Source organism: Fukomys damarensis, unplaced genomic scaffold (genome assembly GCF_012274545.1).
Source record: "Fukomys damarensis isolate Sample0158 unplaced genomic scaffold, DMR_v1.0_HiC HiC_scaffold_6, whole genome shotgun sequence".
Classification (NCBI taxonomy): Eukaryota; Metazoa; Chordata; class Mammalia; order Rodentia; family Bathyergidae; genus Fukomys; species Fukomys damarensis.
Window position 1 is genome coordinate 32,925,894 of NW_022900918.1, and position 24,287 is coordinate 32,950,180.

Here is a 24,287-nt window from a genome sequence, read left to right on the forward strand (position 1 = left end):
ATATGTCACAGTTCTATCATGCTCACCAAAAAAAAATTTTTTTCCCTTCTCTTAGCACATCTAATCCCTGCCATTTACTGGTATGCCCACTGGTCACTACCACTCTGTGTTATGTAAAAGTAATATAAATTGAATCACGAAGTATAGCGTTTCAAGACTGCTTCCTTTCACACAGCCTGTACAAGAGTCATCCGAAGTTTATATGTATGGTCCTTTCCTTTTTAATTGCTGAGTAGTATTCCATTGTGTGGAATGTACTATAATTTATCCACTTCTACAGTGAAAGACATTTGAGTTTTTCTGATTTGGGTGATTATGAATACAGTTGCTATACATATTTGTGTATGAATTTTTATATGAAGTTAAATATTCATTTTTCCAGGGATTAAATATAATATCTATGAATGGAATTACTGGGTCATATGGTAAGTATATTGTAAGAAACTGTACTATATTGAATGAAAAAATATGAGAAAATGAAAAAATGGAAATGAAGTGTTTGTAAAGGGGGAGGGGTGGAGGGGGTGAAGGGAGGGCAGGGACAAGGGGAAAAAATGAGGACCAAGACCTGTCATGTAAAGGTGCAAGATCCCAAAGATGAATGTAACTGTACTGTATACCTAGAATGTACCAATAAACTCAATGAGGAAAAAAAAAAGAAACTGTATTATGCTATGTTATATTTCCGATAGCATTACATAAAAGTTCCAGATAACCTACATCCTCATCAGCACTTGGTATTACCATTGTATTTCATTTTAACTGTTCTAATAGGTGCTTAGCTGTACCTCTTTAGGACTTTAATTTGCATCTCCCTAATGACTGTTGATGCTGAATACTTTCTCTTCTTGTTTTCTGTCCATACTCCTCTGCGGTGAAGTATCTGTTAAAGTCTTTCACCATTTTTAAATTGGGTTTTTTGTTTCCTTACTTTAGATTTTTGAGAGTTCTTTATATGCTGAAATCAAATCTTGTGTTGCCTACGTCGTTTAGAAACATTTTCTTTCAGTTAATAGTTTGTCAGGCCATGGATTTAGCACAGTGGCACCGTGCCTGCCTCGCAAGCACAAGGTCCTGAGTTTGATCCCCTTTATTGTCTTTTCATTCTTCTGATCTTTGTGGTACTGGGGATCAAACCCAAGACTTTGCATATTAGGCAACTGCACTACCACTGGCTACACCCCCAGCTTTGACTTATAGCATATAATTTTTAGAAACATAAGTGCAGTTAGAATATACATGTTATTTTACAATATGCAATGTTCTCGTAAACATCTGCCCATGTTAATAGTTCTAATCAACATACTTATGATGTCTCAGGATACTTTATGGCATGGATATAGTCCCATAATTTACTTCAGTATCTCTATTGGACATTTTACTTGTTCTCTATTTTTTACTGTAAAAACTTTACATTGTATTGATGATCATACTTAGTGCTAACTCTTTTTTCACATTTTAAATATTTCTCAAAGACAGATCCTGAGAAGTGAAATTGTTCTTTCACACTACACACATTTCTAAGGCTTTTAAAATGTGCAGCACTGAGTTACCTTGCAGAAAGATTGTTAAAGCTTAGTGTCAGAGTATGAAATAAATTGGGTAGAGACATTGCTTGTTAACTTGGAATTTTTAAGTTAACTTCTAAAAAGTACCCTATCGGGTTTTTTAAAAATATGCTATTTTTATTACAGTAAGGCTTAATGTTTATTTAAATGCTTTTGCTACTTGTGTATCTTCTGTCTGTATGTGAATTTCTGTTTTGCCCTTTGTGCATCATTTTTCTTGGCAGTGTTGGGCTTCAAACCCAGCTCACTTTAATCTGAAAAAAAATTTGGGGGGTGGAACCAGGGATCTAACTCAGGTCCTTGTGTTTGCGAGGCAGGTGACAGCAACACTGAGCCACATCCCCAGCCCAATTTGAAATTTAAATGAGTTGGGTTTGAAGCCCAAAAATGTTCAAATGGGGCTGGGATGTGGCTCAATGGGAGAGTGTGTTGAACATGTTTGAGGTCCTGGCTTCAAGCCCCTGGGTGTGCGGGAGGAGAAGAAAAGAAAAGAAAACTGTCAGAAAGAGTTTCTTGCTAGCAGTGACCATTAAATAAGACACAATAGTGACGCCCACCCCACATGGCTATCATGTTCTAAAGTGAGATCTCAAGAAAAACATGACCACGCTGTGACTCTGTGGAATTATTTTTACACATTCTTTACCCTTCAGTCCACACTGCCCAGATCCTGTCGTCTAGGTTTTACTGTCAATAAACATCCTACCCCCAAATTACTCTCAGATATTTTTCTTTTGGGGAACTTGTGTATTTTGGATTGTTCAGTAGCTCATTAAGAGCAATGACAGAGAAGGGCCTCCGGTCTCTGGTTATGGGGCAGTGTCCTGGTGCTTGAGACCACGGTCTTTGTTTCTTTTTATGGCTCTTTTTCTTTTTGTAGTAATGAACCGAGGGTTTCACACTGACCTGCATCCTCAACCTTTTTTAAATTAGAGACAGGGTCTCTCTAAATTACTAAGTTATTCAGGCTGGGCTTGAATGTTATGGGCTTTTCCGCAAACTTTGCCCAACATTTCATTTCAGTGACAAATATCAGAGATACTCGGAAGTTTCAAAGCAATTGTTAGCCAGGAGTCCAAAGCAAAATGTACCGAATGATTTATTCATTTCTCTCAAGTGCAGCTTATGAATGTTCTGCAGATCCCATTTATTGCTAGCACATTTAAAATAGCCACATGAAATTAAAAAACAACCGTTATCCTTGCTAACGTTTATTTTAAGTGGTGGAGATGTGGCTGAGTGGTAAAGCTCTTGCTTAGCATGCACAAAACCTTGGGTTCAATCCCAACACGGCAAAAAAAAAAAAAGTTCATTTTAGTAGGCTTTGACCTTTAATAAAAAACTTTCATATTGTCTGAATTTTAAATGTATATCTATATCTGCAATATACATACAATATATTCAATATATATTCAATGTATTTATGTTAATACATGCATAAAAATGTTTTCTCAGATCGCCATTCCACACATCCTATATGTTGCTTTGTGGGGGTCTCCAGGGATCAAACTGAGGACCTTGCACTAGTGAGGCAGGCATGGTGCCACTGAGCTAAATCCCCAGCCCATATATGTTGTTTTTGTGGATTAGTACTATACTGAGCTTCTATGTTAATTCCCAAATTCATCACTGTATAAAGGAATCACATGGCTGTAATTGCACTGCTCTGGTCTCTAAGAAATATTTGCAATTGAATAGAAGGAAAAGGAAAAACTCAAACATATACTCATACCTATATATGTACACATATTTGCTTACCTATGTTCACAAACATATGAATACATATATCTTTTCATTCTTTTTTGTTGAGTATAAATGACAACATCATATATATTTAAGGTATGCAACATGTTTTGAGGTATATATATATATATATATATATATATATGTATAAATACATATGTAATGAAATGATGACTACAATCAAGCTGATTCATGTATTTGTCTTACAGCAATTCTCAATTTCCTCCACTCTCCACTTAGAAACATTGTATAGTAGCACAATTCAAAACCTAGTCTTAAACTAAAAGAGAGGTGTGCTCAGCATCTCACTCCCAGAGACAGATTGAAAGCGAGGTGAACACCATTCTTGATGTTTTTGTGTGTTTGTTTGTTTGTTTTTTGGTAGCAGGGATTGAACTTGGGTCCTTGTGCTTGCGAGGCAGGCAGCAGAACCACTGAGCTAAATCCCTGGCCCGTCTTGTAAATGCATTTCTAATGTCTTCTTACTGAGATAACCTGTGGTTTTTCCTAAGCTATGCATGCTCCTTGGTTGAAAGGAGGGAAAAAAAAAACCCACCACAGGTGTTTTCCTGATGGCCCTTGGCTGGAGGACATTGACTTTGGAGGATTCAGGACAATTCAACCAACCAGAGGCAAACTACTTGTGAAGAGACAGAAAAACCAACCTAGGTCCTTGCTATGAGATTATTTTAGTCACAGACATAGGAATTGGAGAGCACATCAAATTTCTTATTAATGTATAAAATAAGAAGTACTGGGGCCAGGATTTAGCTCAGGGGTTCTGCCTCCTGCCTTGCAAGCGCAAGGTACTGAGTTCGATCCCCCATTTAAAAAAAGAAAAAGAAGTACTATATAACTCCAGGAGAGACAGAAAATATATTAGAGATTTCCTGGAAGTGAACATAGAAGGGGAACTAGATATCCAAGAGTACGAGGGATCTTACTGGGGAGATGGAAATATTCTAGTCACAGGCTTTTTTTTTTTTCAGTACCTGGGATTGAACTCAGGACCTTACGCTTAGAAAGCAGGTGTGGTGCCACTGAGCTAAATCCCTGGCCCCGATGGATATATTTTAAAACTGATTAGGCTGCTTGCTGCACACCTGTGTAAATTTACCAAAAACCATTGAGCTGAATAATGAATGAGTTGCATGATATGTAAATTATACTTCAGTAAAGTTAAAACAACAATAATCCCAGAGGAGACCTACTTGAATCCAGCAAGCAAAAGTTTTCCCTCAATAAGCAAACTCCAGGCAAGCTAAATTTAAAAGAGACAGTTGGTCAGAAGCATAAATTCAGAGCAAATAAAATTAAGGTTTATATTTTGATCCCCAGCACCAAAAGAAATTTAGGATTTATGCAGATCTACCATGTAGACCTCCACCACAGTCTTCCTGGAGTGATACTTTGTTTTATTGCTGTGGCTTTCATTTTTCCAGGTTCTGCTGGTCAAATAATTCCTCCTCTGGGGCTTATTAAAGCAGTTCCTGTTTGGGAATCTTTCACTATCTTAAAATTGAAAGCTCTCATAGATTGGCTCTGATCTCTATGAACTGCATTTCTAGCAAGCTTTATTTCCAAGTTGTAGTGCAGGGGAGGGATATTTTTCTTTACCGTCTTATGTTCTATACCTGAGACCTCTGAATTAAACTGAAGAAAGTCAACAGGAAACAAAGACATGAATTATACTCAAATTTTTATGTGTAGGGGAAATGAAATGAAAACCCCAAAGAGAAGTTGTATTTGGGAGCTTATATACCAGTGGTGGTGAATCTTTTAGAGACTGAGTGTCCAGCTGCAACCCAAAACCCACTTATGTGTTGCGATTAAATCTGAATACTGAAGTTTTAGTTTATAAAAAGCATTTCATACATTAACATCCTTTGTCTTAAGAGAAAAAAATTATAACAACAGAGCTTTCAATGATACAAATAGCCAACTGAGGCATGTGTGACATAGGTTCACCACCACTGTTATATACCATTTTAATAAAGACAATACAATGTGGAGTAGTGATTAGACCAGGCAAAGGGGTTTAAACTCCAGGGGCAGTAAACTGTGAAAGGTGTGGTAGACAAAAGTTATTTAGTAAGATTTGTTATTCAGATTCATCTTGGTGCTGTCTCAGGACTTTCTGCAATAGAAAAAGTTCTGATCCTCTTGGCCAAATAATCCCTGTTCTGGTTGCTACTCCTGCTTTTATTTTACTTTTTTATTGTTGCTGTTGTTGTTCTATTATTATTATTATTATTATTATTATTATTATTATTATTAGAGACAAGGCCTTGTTCTGTAACCCAGGCTGTCTTTGAGCTCATGGCACTCGTCCTCCTGCCTCGGCCCCCCAAGTGCTGGGATTACGGGCATGCACCGCCATACCCAGTTTACTTCTGCTTTTAAAAACACAAACTTATTCTCTGTTTTAGGCAGAAAGGAGGAATGCAGAGATCTCTTCCTGTGTTTGCTATTTCTCAGTTGCCTTCAACTCCAAATAACCCTTATGCCAACATGTCCTATTTTTAGGTGTCATATTCTGATCCCCTTCAGTGACTGTTTATGGCTTTTTGGTGTTTAGAATCATATTTACAGAAAATGAAGTGAGTTTATTTTTTTCCTTCTACAAAATCTTGATGGCCCATTTAGACATTCTGCTAGCAGAGCAGACCTCCCGTAAATGGAAGCAGCTTCTCTAATAATTTCAACTTGACAAAATGTATAGTGGCCAGATAATATAAATGTACACCTCATGAACTACTGGGGACGTAGTTACACTACAAATTATCTACTTAACATCTGAATTTAGAGTTTAATTGGGAATCCTTTGTTTTTCATTTACTCACTATGACATCCTATATGGCAGTTGTGGGAAACTCAGGAAAACAGGATGTCCAAATCATGTTGGCAGAGAAAAGTGGAAGAAGTATTGCTGTACAATATGTATAATATAGAATTTGCCATTTTAATCACTTTTAAATTCAGTGATAGTATATTCACATTGCTGTGTAATCATCACCAGTATCCATCTGTAAATAGTTTAACCATTCCAGACTGACTCTTAAACCCGTTAAACAATAACACCGCTGCCCCTCTGTAATCACTGTTCTACATTCTGCCTCTCGATGTGATGACGCCATATTATTAGTTTTAAATCTGAGTTGACAAATGCAATCAGTAGCAAAGGAAAGGAGAAAATCACATCCCTTTCGTTTCTACAGTCCAGCCAGTAGGATCAGTACTTTCAAGGAGCATCACAGTCAAAGGGAAAATGCCTTCTTTCTAGTTTGGAATTAGAATCTCCACTCTTGGTTATGCTTTTCTGCCTGTAATGCCTTTATATAATGGCATATACTGCCATTTCAAGGGCCCACAAAAAAGGGACTCCAGTTTTCAGCCTGCGAGGACTGGTTGGTCTTCACGCCGCCACGCCCTAGCTCCAGGTAACCTAGGGAACCCCGGCCAGTGAAGGCCGGATCCGGAAGTAAGAGTTCTCCTCTCGCGGGGACCCAGCCCCGCCCCCGGCCCCGCCCACCGGAATCCGGCCGAGTGGATGACGTGTCGTCGTAGGAGTTGGAGAGGTGCGGCAGCCCGTTTTTGCGCATGGGCTCTCCGCAAAAGCAGCGAGCCCCGCTGTCTGGAATCTGGAGGTCATTTTCATTTATCTAGATTCCATCTGTCCGGGTTTTTTCTGATGCTGAACCTAGAATATTGAGAAGCGGCGGGGTCTGAAGGAAAGAAGGATGAGGACTCCTACACCCTCGGATCGCTGCGGATTTAGCTAGCCTTAAGGGGTCCCTGGTCACTGTGGGAAGTCACTCCCCTTTCTTCCTCTGTGAAACAGGAGAGTTAAACGCCTCTGGAAACTGTCAAGTTTATTTCAGTACTGGAAGTCTGCGATGCCAAATTCAGATCTCTGGTCTGGCGAGCTCCGATAATGTTCTTTTCTCCTTGTTTCTCCACACTCTAGGGATGGAGAAGTGTAAGATGCAGAGACCAGGCCCTTAGATCTCAATGCAGTTTCTTATAAATGAGCAAATGTGGCTCCATGGATGCACATTATCATTCCAAATAATGGTAGATACAGTACTGTGGGGCGCAGGATCTCAGCAGGAGAGTGGAATTGAGAGACGTCTAAAAGCTGTAGCTATGCAGTGAGGAGTTCAGGGTTCTGGCCTGGAGCGAAATAGTACTTGGCTCAGCGAATAGTACTTGGTGAACGACAATATGGGGAGTGAGGAAATGAAAATTTTAGCACATCTCCCGGGTTTGAGGCTTGAGAAACAGGTGAGCAGCAGGTAGAGGCAGGGAGAAGCCGGGAAGGAAAAGGTTTGAGAGGAGGCAACGAAGTGACGAGGGCCAGGTGTTAGTGGGTAGAAAAGCAGAAGGTAAACAAAAGTACTAATTTTCCTTCCCACTTTTTGTTTTTGGAGAGGACAGTTGCTTCTTCATTATATTGGAAATCTCCATTATTTCCAAGTACAGGACATCGCAATTCTTTCTCTAGACTAGAGTTGTGTTGATTTCTTCTAGGAAGAGGGTTGTGCGAGGGGGAAGCCATCCACACACTTTTTCTCAGGGCCCCACTAAATTTGCTTTAGTTTTTAAAATGGCTACCACCCCTCTGAGGCAAGAAGTGTGTTCCATACATTTTTTCATTTAACCTTCACAGAAACTCTAGGACATTTTTTTTCCTGTTTTCTGTTTCCCTGTTCTCTGTTAATGTTAGGTGCAGGTCACCTGACTCTATACTGGTGGTCCTGAACTGGCGCGCTCAGTCAGTGCAAACTGCGTTGGCAAGCCAGAATTGTACCTTTTTGTTGTTGTTCTTGCTCTTAGCCTTTTAAGCAGCATGTTAGATCCCCTTGAACATTTGGTGAAAGTTGGAGACCTTTCTCGGGGAAAATGTGAAACATGACAATATAGATAGCAGTTTGTGGGGCTCCAAACTTTTAAACGTGCCTGTTTTCTGAACTTGCTCATTCTTGAGTCCGATTCTTTTTCTCTTGATACACTTTTCCTAAATATTAGATTGACTTCTTAAAGTTCAATTGAATTAGCTTGTTTCTGTCACTAAAAGTAAAGTTTCCCATGAAAAATACTCAGAAAACGCAACACCCAGGTGCACACAAGCACATCTGTAAACTTACACGCGGGGACGCCATATGGGAAAAAGGTAATCATACCCTATTTCGCCATAACTTCCTTCAATGAACTCTCGGTAGTGTCTATCTCCCTTTGCAAAGAAATGTCAACACTTCCTTCTATTCACCTACTATTTTTCTTCCACCTGAATTTCCACTCTTCCTTAAGGACGTCTGTTTGTTCTGTGCACGCGAGCTCTGTTTCACACAGGACTGCATCCCCCATAGCAGATGCTTGGAAACCGTGCTTCTACCACCGAGTAGCTGTCAATTTGCAGAGGGACAGCTCCTTCCCATTCGTTTCCTTATCCTGCTTCCAACTAGGTGTCCCCCTAACTTTGCCACTGTCAGCAGATACTTTCAAGAGCACCTGCTTTGTACTAGGGATTGTCGTGGTTAAGGAACCCGATGATGTTTATGGGAAATTATCGAGACACAGCAGCGAATATGGAGCGCCCCATTGGAGCTCTAGATAGGAACGTGCAGTTAGAACTCTAACCCCGGAACAATTCTCCCGCGGGCGCGGCGAAAACCCGGAAAATGGATCTCCTCCAAGCTCCTCCCGGAAACTCCTGGCTGCGCTTGCGGCGCTCTCACTGAGCATGTGCAGACGGCGTTGCGCATGCCCCGTCGAGGTTCGGCTCGGTTTCTGTTACGAGGCTCGCGGTGTCTCCCCGCGCTACCGGAACTGTGCAGTCGTGGGGCTGGCTTCGCTCGCCTCCAGCGGCTGCGTCGAAGTCTCCGAGCCTCCCCATCCCTCCTCCCCTCTTCATCCCCCAGGCTCGGTTGGCCTTTCCCCGAAGCAGCCGTCATGAGCGCCAGGCTGCCCGCGTTGTCTCCGCCGCGGCTGTTACTGCTGTCGCTGCTCCTGCTGGGAGCGGTCCCGGGCCCGCGCCGGGGTAGCGCCTTCTACCTTCCGGGCCTGGCGCCGGTCAACTTCTGCGAAGACAAGAAGAGCCACGAGTGCAAGGTGGGTGCGGCCCGGCGGGCCTCCGGTGTGCCCTGTGGAAAGGGGAAGAGGTCCGGGTTCCGGGGCCCTGGGGTCCCCAGGTGGGAGCGCGGGGAGGGGGACGTAGTCGTGAGTGGGGTCGAGCTGTTCCCAGAGCGCCTGGCGTGGCCCGGGTAGAGGATAGGATGCTCAGGAACGATCCCTACTGGGATCGATCTGGAAAACTCGGTCCTGGGTCCCCAGGCTCACCTCGCCTCTGCCAGGCCGGGCAGGTCGCAGGCACAGCTGTACTCACTTTCCCCGAGCAGGGACCCTAGAAAGGGGCGCGTTTGGAGTTGGATCTTGCACGCCTAGGTGACTTTTGCTGGGCAACTTCAAGTTTAGTTACAATTTATAGTAACTTTTAACTTCATTGCTTCCTGTTTCATTGTACTACTTTTTTTTTTTTTTGGACCTTCCGGTTGGTCATGAGAGCTTGCACTTTTTTAGGACTTTGATAACCAGTTTCGTGATTAGCTGTTGATTACTTATTTGTTAATTATAACACTCAGAAATGCGTAATCTGCATTGAGTTGCTGTAATAGTGATTGACACACTTAGTTTCTGCCTGTAAATGTTTAAAAATTTAATGTAAAATATATACGATCCCGTTATTTAATTTCTCAGAGCTTTGCTTTAAACACAAGGAGCCTATAACAGGAGAAACTGGTGTTTTTCCTAGGCCAAGTCTTGAAAACGTTGACCTCTTAGGATATTCACACTTAAACGGTTGTCAGTTTAACTGCTAGTAAGAGACATGAGCAGCCGGATTTTAGGTTAAGTTGTTGAAACGGCTTGAGGGAAATGAAAATCTCCTCGAAACCGTTAGTAATTTTAACACTTCAAATAATCGTTCACCCAACTTTTACAATCTATAAATAAGTTTCTTTACTAAGTTTGATTTTTTTAAAGCTGGTGTTTATTTTATTACTGCTAACTTTACTGTAGCTGTGAATTTTGTGGTTATTTTAAGGCATTAGAGAAGCTATTAAGCTTTTGATTGCATCTTGCATTTCTGTTTAAGTTTGTCAGCTGTCCTGAATGACATGTTGATACATCTGTTAGAAATGTTATATCTGTAAAAATACCTAAGGGTCTCTTGAGGGTTTCTCAAGTCAGTAGTGGGCATTTCAGTCCTTCACTCATACTCTGCAGCACAAAAAGCTCTCCGTTTTTAACTTATATTTTTACTAGTATGTCTTTGTAGTACATAATGATTACAGCCATCGTGGGAAGTTGGTACATGTACATAACACCCGCATCTCACTTCTTTTTGAGGCTTCTGGCTGAACAGTGTGCCACCCCCCAACCAAGGGCCTTTGCACTGAGCTACACACATCCCATACCTTTTTTATTTTATGACGGGGTCTGCATTAAGTTACTAAATTGCCATGGCTGGACTCCAACTTCCATCCTTCTGCCTCAGCTTCCCAAAGTGTTGGGATTACAGGCTTGGACCACCATGCCCCAGCATGGTCTTTAATTTTACAGCAATCATAAATTGTATTCCTAGTTTCTCAAAGATAGAAGTACTTTCTCTGCCCTCTAGGAATCTCAAAATAAGAGACATAAGCTTATGAGCAGACTGATAGCAGATGTAGTATAAAAGATTTATGTGCAAAGTGCTCTTAAAACAAAAAGGAGGAAACACCTGTGGGTTGATGTTTTTTATTTTGTTTTTGTCTTTGTTTTGTTTTGTTACGAGGGATGGAACTCAGGACCTTGCGCTTGCAAGGCAGGTGGCGGCTAATAAATCCCAGGCCCTACGGATGAGTGAAATTTACAGATTATCTGCCAGGTAGATGATTTTTGTTTTCTCAGGTAGCCACGTTTTAGTTATTTTTTTAGTTAACCTGGGAGGATGCTTTTGGAATTTTAATTTTGAGAGGTATAGGGATAAAACAGGTAAGGCAGATCCGTTTTCTGAAATGTTTGAATTTTCGTGTTTGTTGCCAGCTAGCTCTTCACATCTTGGCCAATGGAAACAGCTCTCAGATGAGGAGGAGGTACTTTTAGCACTTTTCCCCTACAGCTTGACTAACTGGCACAGATAATTTAAACTTCCACATTTCTTCCCTTTGCTCTCAATGCAGATGCTGTAGTAACAGCAACTTAAATTTTTATTACTTTAGTCAGAGTGGTAACAATAGTTTATTCTCATCCATTCCATATTTCTTAAGGAAGATGGTCTTTATATATTATTCAGAAAAGCAGAAGAGACTTCTTTTAAAATTTAGAAGCAGAAGTCGTGAAATGGGAATAATTATTTCCAAAAGTGTTGATAGTGAATTGATAATATTTCCATCCATGTTTTCAGCTATAAAATAGGGATAATTATATTTGTTCGTATATGACTTTTGAGAGGTATTTTGCATTTCTTAGAGGAAAAGAACAGTCTTGTGATGTTATAAAATAGTAATGAGTATAGAGATAAAAGAAGCATATTTCAGCATAAATGTAGTTTATATAGTGCAGTATTGTCTTTACATTTGCTGTGAAGTCTATGTCCTGCAGTTTTTAGTTCAGTATGTATTTTGAGAAACAGAGAAACCCGAGGGAAGGGGGCTGTAGCTTAAAGATAGAGCATATAGCATGTTGAAGGTCCTGAGTTCAATACTCAGCACAACCAGAAATAGGAGAACCCTGAAGACTGGTCATTTTGTCACCTTAAAATTATTTTATGTTTAATTTACTAGCAGAGAAACAGTCCAGGGAACATAAAATTCTGTCTAGCTTGCTTGCTTGCTTCCTCCCCCCCAGCCCTCTTTCTTTCTGCTACTGGGAATTGAACCCAGGACCTTCATTTTGAGATACATCCCCAGACCTTTAAATATATATATTTTTTAAATTTTGAGATAGGATCTTGCTAATTCACTAAGTTGCTGACGGTGGGCTCAAACTTGTGATCCTCCTGCCTCTGGCAGAGTGCTGGGATTACAGGTGTGCACCACCTCCCTTGGTTTACATTACTAACTTCTGATTTGTGATCTTGGCCTTCTTAAATAACTGTAACAGTTTCTGTAGTTTTTCCAGGGGGAGAGGGTTGAGACAGGGATTCACTATATAGCTCAGGCCGGCACCCTCCCAGGTGCCGGGATTACAGGTGTGTGTCACCGTGCCAGCTGTAGCTTTTTTTTTTTTAACTTACTGTCATTTCCTGTGGATAGATTTTAATGTCAATATAGTTCAATATAACGAATGTTCTTGGCTTTTATAGACTAGTATTTCCTTTTCATAGACCATATAGTATATCATTCTTAAAACTGTACTGTCTATGATTTGCTTGAATGTTTGTAGGGCATTTAGATTGGTCCTAATGTTTCTATTCATAACTTCATTAGAATGTATTTTACAGGAGTTAATTTGCATATTCCCAAATATAAAATTATCAGATCAGTTTTATAGTTCTGTTTAATACTGCTAGCTTTATTTTAAGAAAAATAGATTTGATATATACTGTTGCTAAATGTCACAGTATCTGCAGTGTTTTAATTTTAATTAATAGCTATGTGATGATACCTAAAACATTTTAGGTTTCTTCGTCTGTTTTTTCTTGTATTGCCTTATTTTGTTTTTGAAGCTACACTAATAAAGGATTGAGCTATGGGATTCCTTTCCTGTAGCATCTCTTTTTTCTTTTTAAAATCCAGACGATATGTGACACTAATATTTCAAAGTCCTGGAGGTAAATAGTGCTGCATAAAGTGTGTGGTTCTCATTTGGCCTGTCACAGTATTGACTATTTCAGTTGCATGCTGTTTAGCTTTAGACCAGTTCTGAATGTGTAAGCAGCATTCTTATGCTTAATAGTTGAAATTAGTGGGTGTTTACCTTTGTTCCTTTTAACTTTCAAGTAATTATTGGCTCCTCCACATGAATTCCGAGTTAAGAACTAAAGCTTACATTAGCTCTCCAAAGCATCTGCCTTGTTTTGACTGTTTGATATATAGCTCATATTCTTAGATAAAAGATTAAGATTTTCTTTCTCATGCTGGAAGGAAGAATAACCAAATACTGTAACCCCTAGTGGTAAACCAAAACCAAAACAAAAAAAGCTTAAATGAATTAGTTTAACAACTTTTTTATAAAAAGGAAGCTTACTCAGAGTCATACTTTTAACCTATTCTTACTGATATTTTTAGAAGCGTTTTATAAATTGTGTGTTATTTTAGGAACAGTTGCCTTTAATACAGAATGAATCGAGTTTCAGTACTTGGTATTGCTCTGAAAAGATGTAGAATGAATATTTCTATATCTGTTTTAATTTGAGCATGGAAGTAGTTTGAAAATTTTGAAGTAAAATGTGTTTGATTTATGTGTGTATTTGTTGATATAAGTGATAAATACTGACCTCTAGTTTCACACCCTCAGTTTTCACTAGAATGAAAGCATTGACTCTTCTGGAAACTTACCAGGGTGTGGATGTTATAGATACTGTTTCTAAACTGAAAACTGGCTTTGGGAAGAATCAATTTACCTTAATAAATAGACATTCCAACAGTGGTTTTTCTTACTAAGAATATATAACTGGACACCTGAAACAAAAATCACCTCCCAGCCCCAGCATAAACATACAGGCACACCTACATTCTGCAGGGACCGCTTGACTCTGTCAGCCTCAGAGTCCTATTTCCCAAGCCTTTATTTCTCTATTTTTGGGCTTTTCTGTCACTGTAGTCTCTCTTATTTGCAGGTTATAATTGTATTTATTTTGTGCAAGATCATTCTCTGTTTTCATTAAAATTAACTGCACACGAAAGGCTTTGGAAGCAGTTTGTGAAATCTTTTTTCCTTAATTCTTCACCTGTTTATTGCCCTCCACTAATAAAAAGATAAAAGCTGCAATTTGTGTGTTTTGTGTATTCCAGGTGTATAGCACCTTAATCTTTTTGACAAGTGTGATTTTAGATATAGAAACAGAAACTCAGTAAGATTTAGTTTTAAGCAAGCGTAGCTAGTAAACGTGAAGCTAGCATGCAGACAAACCCAGAACTGTGGTTCCTAATTCCAGGCTTCTTTTTTAGCTTTTTTGTGTTGTGCTGGAGGTTGAACACAGAGCCTCAGGAATGCTAGGCAGGTGCTCCATCGCTGAGCTTTATCTCAGTCTTCAAAGCCTGGGCTCTTTACCACTTTGGGGTGCTGCTGTGTCTAACCTCTATGTGTTCTTCTGCTATTTCTCCCTTCAGGGAACCTTGACCACTTACCATCCTGGATGTCCAGAATTAATGCAGTGGTCAACAGAAAGCGGTGTGTATTTAATTAAGTTTTAAGTAGTCATGTATTACATTTTTTAGTATACTCCCAAACTGAAGTTTTATTTTTCGTAGGCATTAGAAAAGAACCCCATATAGGAGATCAAAATCTGGGCATTGCTGAGTTCACAGAACTCGTGAACATCCATTTGTGAGCTCCAAGATACAAATTTCTTTTTCTTTTTCTTTTTCTTTTTTTTTCCATTGTGTTTGAGTTATTTTTGTTTTGTTTTTTGAGGCAGGGTCTCACTATGAGTTCAGACTGCTCTGGAACTCACTGTATAGCCAAGGCTGGTCTCACTCGCAGCGATCGATCCTCCTGCCTCAGCCTCCCGAGTGCTGGGATTACAGGCGTGGGTCACCACGCCGGGCTATTATGTCTGAGTTGAAACTGCCATTCTTCAGAATTTTCCCACTGTAGACTTCTGTAATATTAAGCAGTTGAAAATTCCATAGTTTTCCTGTTTTTATGGTTGTATCTTCATATCTTAGGCCCTTTTGAGACTGACTAGTCCCTTGCTTTGATCCTTGTACAAAGTCACATTTGTTCACTGAGATTCCTTTCTCCCTTGCAAGTCTAGTTGTAGGTGTGGTGGGATAGATCTGATGGCAAGTGAGTAAGGCAGAATAAAAGCAGAAAATGGAATGAGGATACAAGGAGAACCATCTTGAGGCACGTCCCTGTGCCTTAAAGCAATAAAATAGATTGCACTTGTGATCTCAGCCAGATCAGATGCAGATTGGACTGATTCAGACTACAAATAAAAATGTCACTTTAGGAAAAGAATTTAGGGAGCAGACTATATAGCACTAAAGTAAATAAAACTTTTTTCATAAAACTTTCTTAGTTCAGGGTTGTAATTGGTTTAAATAATTGGTTTTGCTTTGTGTATGTGATTTATGATTTCGTTTAATACTGTCCAAACTACTTGTTTGTAATTAGGTGGGTGGGGACAGTCGGAAAGTAGGAATATGAAGCAAATAACCCTTCAGCCTCTTCTAGCTGTGTCAGTGATAATTTGAGTTGGCTGTCTCTTTTCAGGCAAACATCCAGAAGGAGATGGACTTACTTAACTGTACAGTGGGGGGTAAAGATGTTTGAAGTGGAAATTGACCTTAAAAGAATTCATATAGCACTCTCATAGCATTTGCTATTTTAATGATAAGAAGAGAAAGTCCCACAGAGATTCTGTGCTTATCCCAAGCATATAAATAATACTGCCACTTTATGGGTTTTGTTTTGTTGTTTTTTCTGGTAATGGGGATTGAACTTGGGACCTTGTGCTTGTGAAGCAGGCACCGGAACCTCTAAGCTAAATCCCTGGCACCTGTCACTTTTTAAAAAACTTTCTTGAATATATGCTTTGTCTCTCCATCTGGATTATAAATTCTTTGAAAGTAAGTATTAATGAGTTTGTATTATTTTGTCACCTACAATGTTAAGTATAGGACATTGTGGGCATTAAATATGTGTGTTGGATGAATGAATTTCTTGTAATCTTCGGGATTTGTTGTTATCTGTTTTCTGGTTTTCATATCTACTGCAAAACGTAGTATTTTCCCTCATTTAAGAAATTGACTTCTTTTAAGATCATTATTCTTGGGAGTGAAGGGAGGGCAGGGGTAAGGGGAAAAAATGAGAACCAAGACCTGTCATGTAAAGGTACAAAATCCCAGTGATGAATGTAACTGTACTGTATACCTAAAATGTACCAATAAACTCAATGAAAAAAAAGAGATCATTATTCTTGACCCTAGAACATCTTTTAGCCCTAAATTTTACTTATCATTTCTTATCACTTTCTTTTGGCTTCTCTTGTTTTACATAAGTTTATGGTCTACTCTTCAACTTTTCCAACTTTTTATTGTGACAATTTTCAGAATCCAACAAAGTTGAGAATAATATGATGATCACCTGGATCACTTGAAGTCAACAGTTGCTTACTATTTCCACATTGTCTCATCTGTGTATGTATTTATATTTTTAGGTATGTCATGATGCTGTAGCATACTTTCCCATGGTCCAGCTTGAAGATCATTATTAAACTACATAAACTTTCTAGTAGTCTCACAATCTTTTTCCCAGTGTTTAAACATTTTACTGCTATATTAGGAGTATCTCATTGTCATAATTCTTTATAAATGGCTCTGTTAAAGATGTCTTTCTTCGCATTCCTTAGCACGGTTATTTGTCATGTGGTTGTCGTTTGCTTTTTAAGACAGGGTCTCACTGTATATTCCAAGCTGGCCTTGAAATCGCCATATAGATCAGACTGGTCTCAAACTCTTCATCCTCCTGCCTCTGGCTCCCGAGTGCTGGGATTACAAGCATGTGCTACCACGCCCAGCTAACATGTTTTGAAACAATGCCTCTTAAATTTTCAGATTTCTTACAATTCAGAAAAGAATGAAAGCAAGTGCTGCAGAAGTGGCCAAGATAAGCTGAATGCTCAAGATGGGTTTGATTACTTCGCTGAACAGAAATAGGTCCATAATTTGGTAGATAAATCTGTGATAGACTAATCTCTTAAAAATAAGTGTGGAAAAGGGCCAAATGAGGAAAGAAGAATGAAAAGTAGAGAAAGGAAAGCAGCAGGAATGAAAAGTGATATTTGAGTTTATTTACTTTTTATCTCTGCAGTCCAGTTTTTTAACTTGTTTCCTCATCTTCGAATGGAGTGAGTGATTTTAAGAAGTGTACTGGATTTCATCTTCCTTTTCCTAGAACCAGTAGCCAGCAGGAGAGCAATGATGGTGTCAGCAGGGGCCCAGGGGGCTTACTGTTGTGTCCTTTAAAAACACCAGTGTGGCAGCTTCCTCTGCCTTGAGGAGGAGAGAGGAAGAGCCTCTCACAGAAACCCCTAGGGTTATTCATGTGCTGTTAAATCTTTATCAGATTCTGGAACATCCACTTTCTTTACACAGCAGCTACACTTGTCTATTCATTCAGCCTGAACTCACTGCATGGCAGATGTGGACTCGCTTGTGTGGGGACTGTTTTGATTTTTGGTGACCTGGTCCACTCGTCACACCCACAGTTATGACTTGCCCAGGAGCACATATTTATTGAGAGGATTTTAAGTGAACCCAGCAGTCTGACGCTGTGCTGTCTCAAAACTCAAGTCATGTTCACTATTTGTGTTGTGTGTTAACACTAGCTTTGTTTTTAGATGAAAGACTTGTGAATATTCTTTTTGGATTTTCTATTTTGAAAAATTTTGTGGACACCCTTTGATAATTACAGTTAGCCTTATAAATCACAAAGCAAGGCTAAAACCTGTGCCTGTTAAGTGGCATTGTTAGCACCATTATTAGGAGTAGAATTTGAGATTGCCAGATAAGGAAAAGTTGACAGATGTGGTAAATATAGTGGGGATTTGAGATAATTGCCAAGTAAGATGGGTAAAAACTAATAAAGTGCACATAAGAAAATGGGGGAGAAAAGTATATGAAAACTCTCTTTGGGTAACAAACTAAAATGAAGTGTGGTAGTAATTGGCTTAATGATACTAACATTTTTTAATTTGTTTGGCTGTTTTTTTGAGACAGGGTCTTACTATATAGTCCAGGCTGGCCTGAAACTTTGAATCCCCCTGCCTTGGCATCTATGATACTAAGTTATATAAACAGAAAACTAAAATGGTTTCAGAAAGAAATTTTTCTGGCACCTAGAGTTTTTCAGAGACTTAACTATAATTTTAGTGGGAGCCAATGAATTTTATTTCTGATTCCTTTTTAAAAGGTCAAATTGGAATTTAAAGGAGTTAAAGCCAGACATGGTGGCACGTGCCTGCAATCCCAGCATTTGGGTAGCTGAGACAGGAGGGTCTGGGAGAGTTCGAGGCTAGCCTGTAGTACAAAGTAAGACCCTGTCTAAAAAAAAAAGAAAAAAAATTAAAGCTGTGTGGATTAGCTTAAGGTAGTGGGATGGGGGAATAAATCTTTGGAGAATTGTAACGGTGCGGTCTTCAAGGATTGCTGCTTGAAGCTATTTTTGGTTTTAAATTTACCATAGAGAAGGAACATAAAATGTTCTAGTTTGCCAATAATATTAAGTGCCATATGTAACATAATAGGAAGCTAATGAGAATATAGAGTAATTTCAGGAGCTGTCAAAGTTACATGAGAGAGTAAAAGTAGTAAACTAATTTAGTTATGGACAAATCCAGAAACAATATTTGAAAAGAAACCTGTATTTGAGATATGAGCTCTTAACTATCAGTTTATCATATAAACAATAGATAAAGTGTTATTGAAGGATATGTACTTAGGGACAAATGGCTAATGAAGACACCATAATTCTGATTGTCTAAACCTGGAATTTTGCTGTAATTCTGTATGACATCCCTGCTGAGAGAGATGAGACTATGACAAGGTCTTAGAAGAATCAGCTGGTGTGATCAATAACATAGTGATTCCAAAGATTGAGGTGTTTCAGTTTTGAAGGATTAAAATTCGCAGAATGAATCTGAGGATGGGGAAAATGGGAGGGAGGGGTGGAAAAGAATATTGATGTATGTATACGTACCAATACCCCATGATGAGGATATTTATTATATATGCAAACATGCTAATAAAAATTGCTTTAAGGAGATATGAGGGAAGTCAGAAAATGAGAATAATTTGCCTCAGTTTTGCAATCCTGTAGCCTGAGAATGAACTGTGAAATTTCAGAGGGGACATGGTACGATAAGTACAAATTCTTTGTCATTCACTGGATAGATACGTTTACTGTAACTCTTTATGCCCTTGAGCAGTGTCCTATGGCCTCAGGTCTTTTAACCTTGTACCTGTACTGACCCCTCCAACAAATAGCTAGAAAGCAACACTCAGAGTTTAATCTAGCTTGCTGCCTGGTTTTGTAGGGCTGTCAAGCTAGGAATTGTTTTTACATTTTTTAAGGAGTTGGAAACAAAAGAATATTATTTAGTGGTGGTGAAAATTACATAAAAATCAAATTTGAGAACCCATAATAAAGTTTTATTGGGCTACAGCCATGATCATGCATTTACATATGATTGGTGACTGCTTTCACACTATGAGGCTAGAGGCAGGATGTCTTCCTGTAAAACCTAAAATGTTTACTCTCTGGCCCTTTACAGAGAAAGCTTGCTAACTCCTAGACTAAACTAGAAAAATTAGTTATTTTCAAGGGACAGACAAAATGCAGTGCCTAGGGTAAAAATGTTAAGCACACAAAGAGTTGTTACATAAGTTGAGACACTATTAGCCGTCTATGACTGCTTAAATTTAATTAAAAATAAGTAAAACTTAAAATTAAGTTTTGTAGTCTCACCAACCACATCTTAAATGCCCAGTACATCCTAAAGTGCACAGTAGCTGTGTGTGGCTAGAGGCTACTCTATTATTGCACCGTGCAAATAAAGAACATTTCCATTATTGCTTTAAATTTTGTTAGATGTTGCTACATAACAGTAAATGCATAGCACTTTGTACTAGGCACTGTAAGACAAGAGAAAGAAATAAAAGGAATAGACAGGACAGAAGAAGTTAAATTATCATTATTTGCAGATGACATGATTCTCTACATCAAAGACCCCAAAAACTCCTCCAAAAGACTTCCACATTTAAATAACCAAATTCAGTAGAGTAGCTGGATACGAAGTCAATACTTAAAACTTACTGTACACAAATAACAAACTCACTGAGAAAGAAGTTGGAGAAACACCTTTCGCAATAGCATTGAGAAAAATGAAATACTTAGGAGTCAATCTAACAAAGGTAGTAAAGAACTTTTACACTAAAAATTATAGTACTCTGAAAAAGAAATCAAAGAGGATATCAGAAAATGGAGCGATGTTCCTTGCTCTTGGGTAGGAAGAACATAGTGAATAAGACCTTACTCCCAAAATTGTTATACAGATTTAATGCAATCCCAATCAAAATATCACTAGCATACCTCACAGAACTAGAGAAAACATTCGTAAAATTCATTTGGAACCGGAAGAAACCTAGTATAGCAAAAACAATTCTGGGCAACCAAGGCAAAGGAGGGAGTATCATGATCCCTGACTTGAAATTATACTACAGAGTGACTGTGATAAAAACAGCATGGCCCTGGCAAAGAAACAGACCTGAGAATCAGTAGAACAGACTAGAAGATGCACAACCCCAAACACTGCCAGCCACCTTATCTTTGACAGAGGAGCCAAACTCATTTACTGGAAAAAAGATAGCCTCTTTAATAAGTGTGCTGGGAAAACTAGCATTCTTCATGTCAAATATTAGACCCATATCTCTCACTATGCACTAAACTAAAATGAAAATGGATCAAAGATCTAAATATTAAAACACGAACTAAATTTTCTGGAAGAGAGAATAGGTAAAACTTGAGGACATAGGAGTTGGCAAATACTTCATGAACAAAAAGCCAGGCATGGTGGCGCAGGCCTGTGATCCCAGCCCTCGGGAGGCTGAGGCAGGAAGATTGCTGTGAGTTCTAGACCAGCCTGGGCACATAGTGAGTTCCAGGTCAGTGTCAACTACATAGTGAGACCCTGTCTCAAAAAAACAAAACAAAACAAAAAAACCTCAGACAGAGTGAAAAATAATACAAAGATTCAATAGCTGGCATCTCATCCTATTAAAAAGCTTTTGCACAGCAAAAGAAATCAACAGAATGAAGAGATACCCCACAGAGTGGGAAATACTTTTAGCCAGTAGTCCCTCAAACAAAGGGCTAGTATCTAGAACATATAAAGAATTGCGAACAAATCAGACCCCTCCCAAATTTAAAGACCCAATCAAAAAAGGGCATTTGAAATGAAGGGACACTCCTCAGATGAAGAAGTACAAACAGCAAATAAATACATGAAAAAATGTTCAACACCACTAGCCATTTGAGAGATGTAAATTAAAATAGTGCTGAGATTTCATCTCCAGAAAGAATGGCTGATACCAAGAAACCAAAAACAAATGCTGGCGGGGCTGTGAGGAAAAAGGAACCTTTCTCCCACTGTTGGGAGTACAGACTGGTGCAACCACTGTGGAAATTGGTGTGGTGATTCCTCAAAACACTAGGATTAAAGGTCCTATATGACCCAGCTGTTCCCCTTCTGGGTATCTTCCTGAAAGAAAAAAGCATCATACCACAATGGTATATGCTCACCCATGTTTATATCCACACAATTTATGATAGCTAAATCTTGGAAATAGCCCAAATGCCCATCAACCAATGAATGGATAAAAACGATGTGGGTTTTTATATAATGGGGTACTACTCAGCCAAATATATAAACTTTATAGCCAAATGTATACAAATTGAGACTATACTCTTTTAAGTTAAATAAATCAGATGTGTAAATATTGAATTATCTCTCTGGTGTGAGAAACTGAAAGGGTAAATAAGGACCAAAATATATAATAGATAATGTGAAAGCATACAAAGTTTTGTAGCCTATAGTAGCTCCGTTCCTTCCTTGGAGATGTAAACGGGCGTAGCTTTTTAGGGACCTTTCTGTCTTCATTAAGATATGTTAAATAGATCGTTTGAATTGTGATGTATCTTTGTAGCAGTGTTGACCCCTTCCAATTAGTGAAAATTATTTTGGCAGAGGAAGCTGTCAACTGGGAGTTTTGCCTTCACAACAGTTACATAGTTTTTCCTTTTAATTATTCAAGCATGCTGTAATGTTGAGTCCCATCATCTTTTTAGTAAAATGACCAGTGATTTAGTCTGAAATATTTTGTGCAAGAAGACAATTACTTTTTCGTGTGTGTCAGTGGCATTGTGGCCATTGAGTTGCTATTTCATTTAAGTAGAGTTGTAGGGATTGTATATGAGACTGTAAACAAATGCTGATGTTTTCCTTCATAAAACTGGGATATTGGGTAAGCATTTTTAGGTGGGCACTATAGTTTAGGCTTTCCATATACCTAGTGTCATTAATTTCTTGGCTTTTAGAAGTACATAGCCCTTCATTATCTGGCACTGTGAAATATTTTGTAAATGCTGTTGCTTAATCCACCTACTCCTATTGCAGATAAGGAAGCTAAAGCGCCCATGAGGAAGCTGACATCTTAAATTACTTGACAAAAATGACAGTTAGTAAGTGATGGCATCGGGCTCGGGATGCAGGCAGTCGGCTTCAGAGGTGGACTCTTACCTGCTTGTTTTGCTGCTTTGCCAATGGCCATACAGTGTGGTTTAACTATACTTCAGATATCTTGTCTACTTGTGCTAGTCAGTGAGATTCAAAATGCCAAGGGTGGCTTTGTGCCATGCCAGGTAGCCTCCTGATCCAATCCATAGCAGCTACAGTGGTCTGACTCTAATATTACCTGTCCTGGGTAAATACCATCTCCCTCTTCATGAATTTTTGGTTAGCATCAAAAGTATTTCAGGACTCAAATGACTCATAGTTCTTCAGCTAGTCGATTCTGTCATGAGTGTCAGTGATTTGAGAAGGTGGGTAAGTCTTGGGGTCCTGTGGAACTTCATCTGTACCTAGGATATATTTTGGAAGCTTCGGTAGAAAGGTGTGACATGCGTTCGCCTGTGTTTCCCGGGAAGTTGATACAGCAGTTCTCCTCATTGTTGAACTTGATCTGGTCACTGTGAACTTCACTGTTGTAACTTGCGCTTCAGCATTCTTAAACTGATCAAAGCAGTCCTCCAAAGTTAAACCATGTCGTCATTCATTGTCTGTCTCCTGGCTGCTTCAGAGTACATGTGTGCATGGGATTGTGTTTCCTGTATAATTGAACTGGTAATTTCTAATGAACTTGGCAACACTTCTTGGTTGCAGTGAGAATGTTTAAAAATTATTTTTGTGTTGCAGAATGAAATACTGGATTTGGAAACCAGGTTTCTAAAAACAGCACTTATATTAATGTGACGCATGTTTTTGGCTTAAAATATGTCATTTAATGTTTTAGAAAATTTAGAGCATAAAAAAGACCAAGCATGGTTGTGCATGCCTATAATCCCAGCACTCCAGAGGCTGAGGCAGGAGGATTGCCATGAGTTCAAGGCCAACCTGAGCTACATGGTGAGTTCAAGGCCAGCCTGAACTACATAGTGAGATCCTGTCTCAAAAAACAACAAAGAGGAACTTTAAAAAATTTAAATATTACATACATTTGCAACTCTGAAAATTGTTTTGTTGTATTTACGGTAAGTTGAACATCATAAAACTTCACATTTTAAGCATTTCAACTATTTTCAGTCCTAAGCATGACTTATGCCTGTATTGCAAATTGTTTGTATCTTAGTTCTGTGTTTCCTCATTTTCAGGCTGAAATAGAACTATTTGTGAACAGGCTTGACTCAGTGGAATCTGTTCTTCCTTATGAATATACAGCGTAAGTTTTTCAGCTTCATTTTTATATAAAGTTTATGTGAGTCATCAGAATTTTGTGTGCCTAGAATTCCATTTTCTTTACAGTTAAGAGTAAATTTGTATGCATTAAAAAAAAATGCATGAAGCCTGAACACATTTTTTAAAATGTGTTTTGCCAAGGTTAAATTGTGATCATCTTCTCATGTTGCTTTGCAATACAGAAGATGCACCAACTAAAATAGTGGATTCCCTCTTTTCACCCATCTGTACAAAAACTCTGTACTTTTAAATTT

At 38.8% G+C, this 24,287-nt stretch overlaps 1 protein-coding gene across 1 annotated transcript in view; it reads left to right on the forward strand.

Annotated features, from left to right (window-relative positions):
- The first annotated feature begins 9,015 nt into the window (after window positions 1-9,015).
- Tm9sf2 (transmembrane 9 superfamily member 2) overlaps window positions 9,016-24,287 on the forward strand; it is a 57,255-nt gene continuing 41,983 nt past the window's right edge. The window contains exons 1-2 of the mRNA XM_010604600.3: window positions 9,016-9,422; window positions 23,949-24,016. Of these exons, the coding sequence (XP_010602902.1) occupies window positions 9,075-9,422; window positions 23,949-24,016 (416 nt within the window). The 5' untranslated portion in view covers window positions 9,016-9,074. The remainder of the gene's footprint in view (window positions 9,423-23,948; window positions 24,017-24,287) is intronic.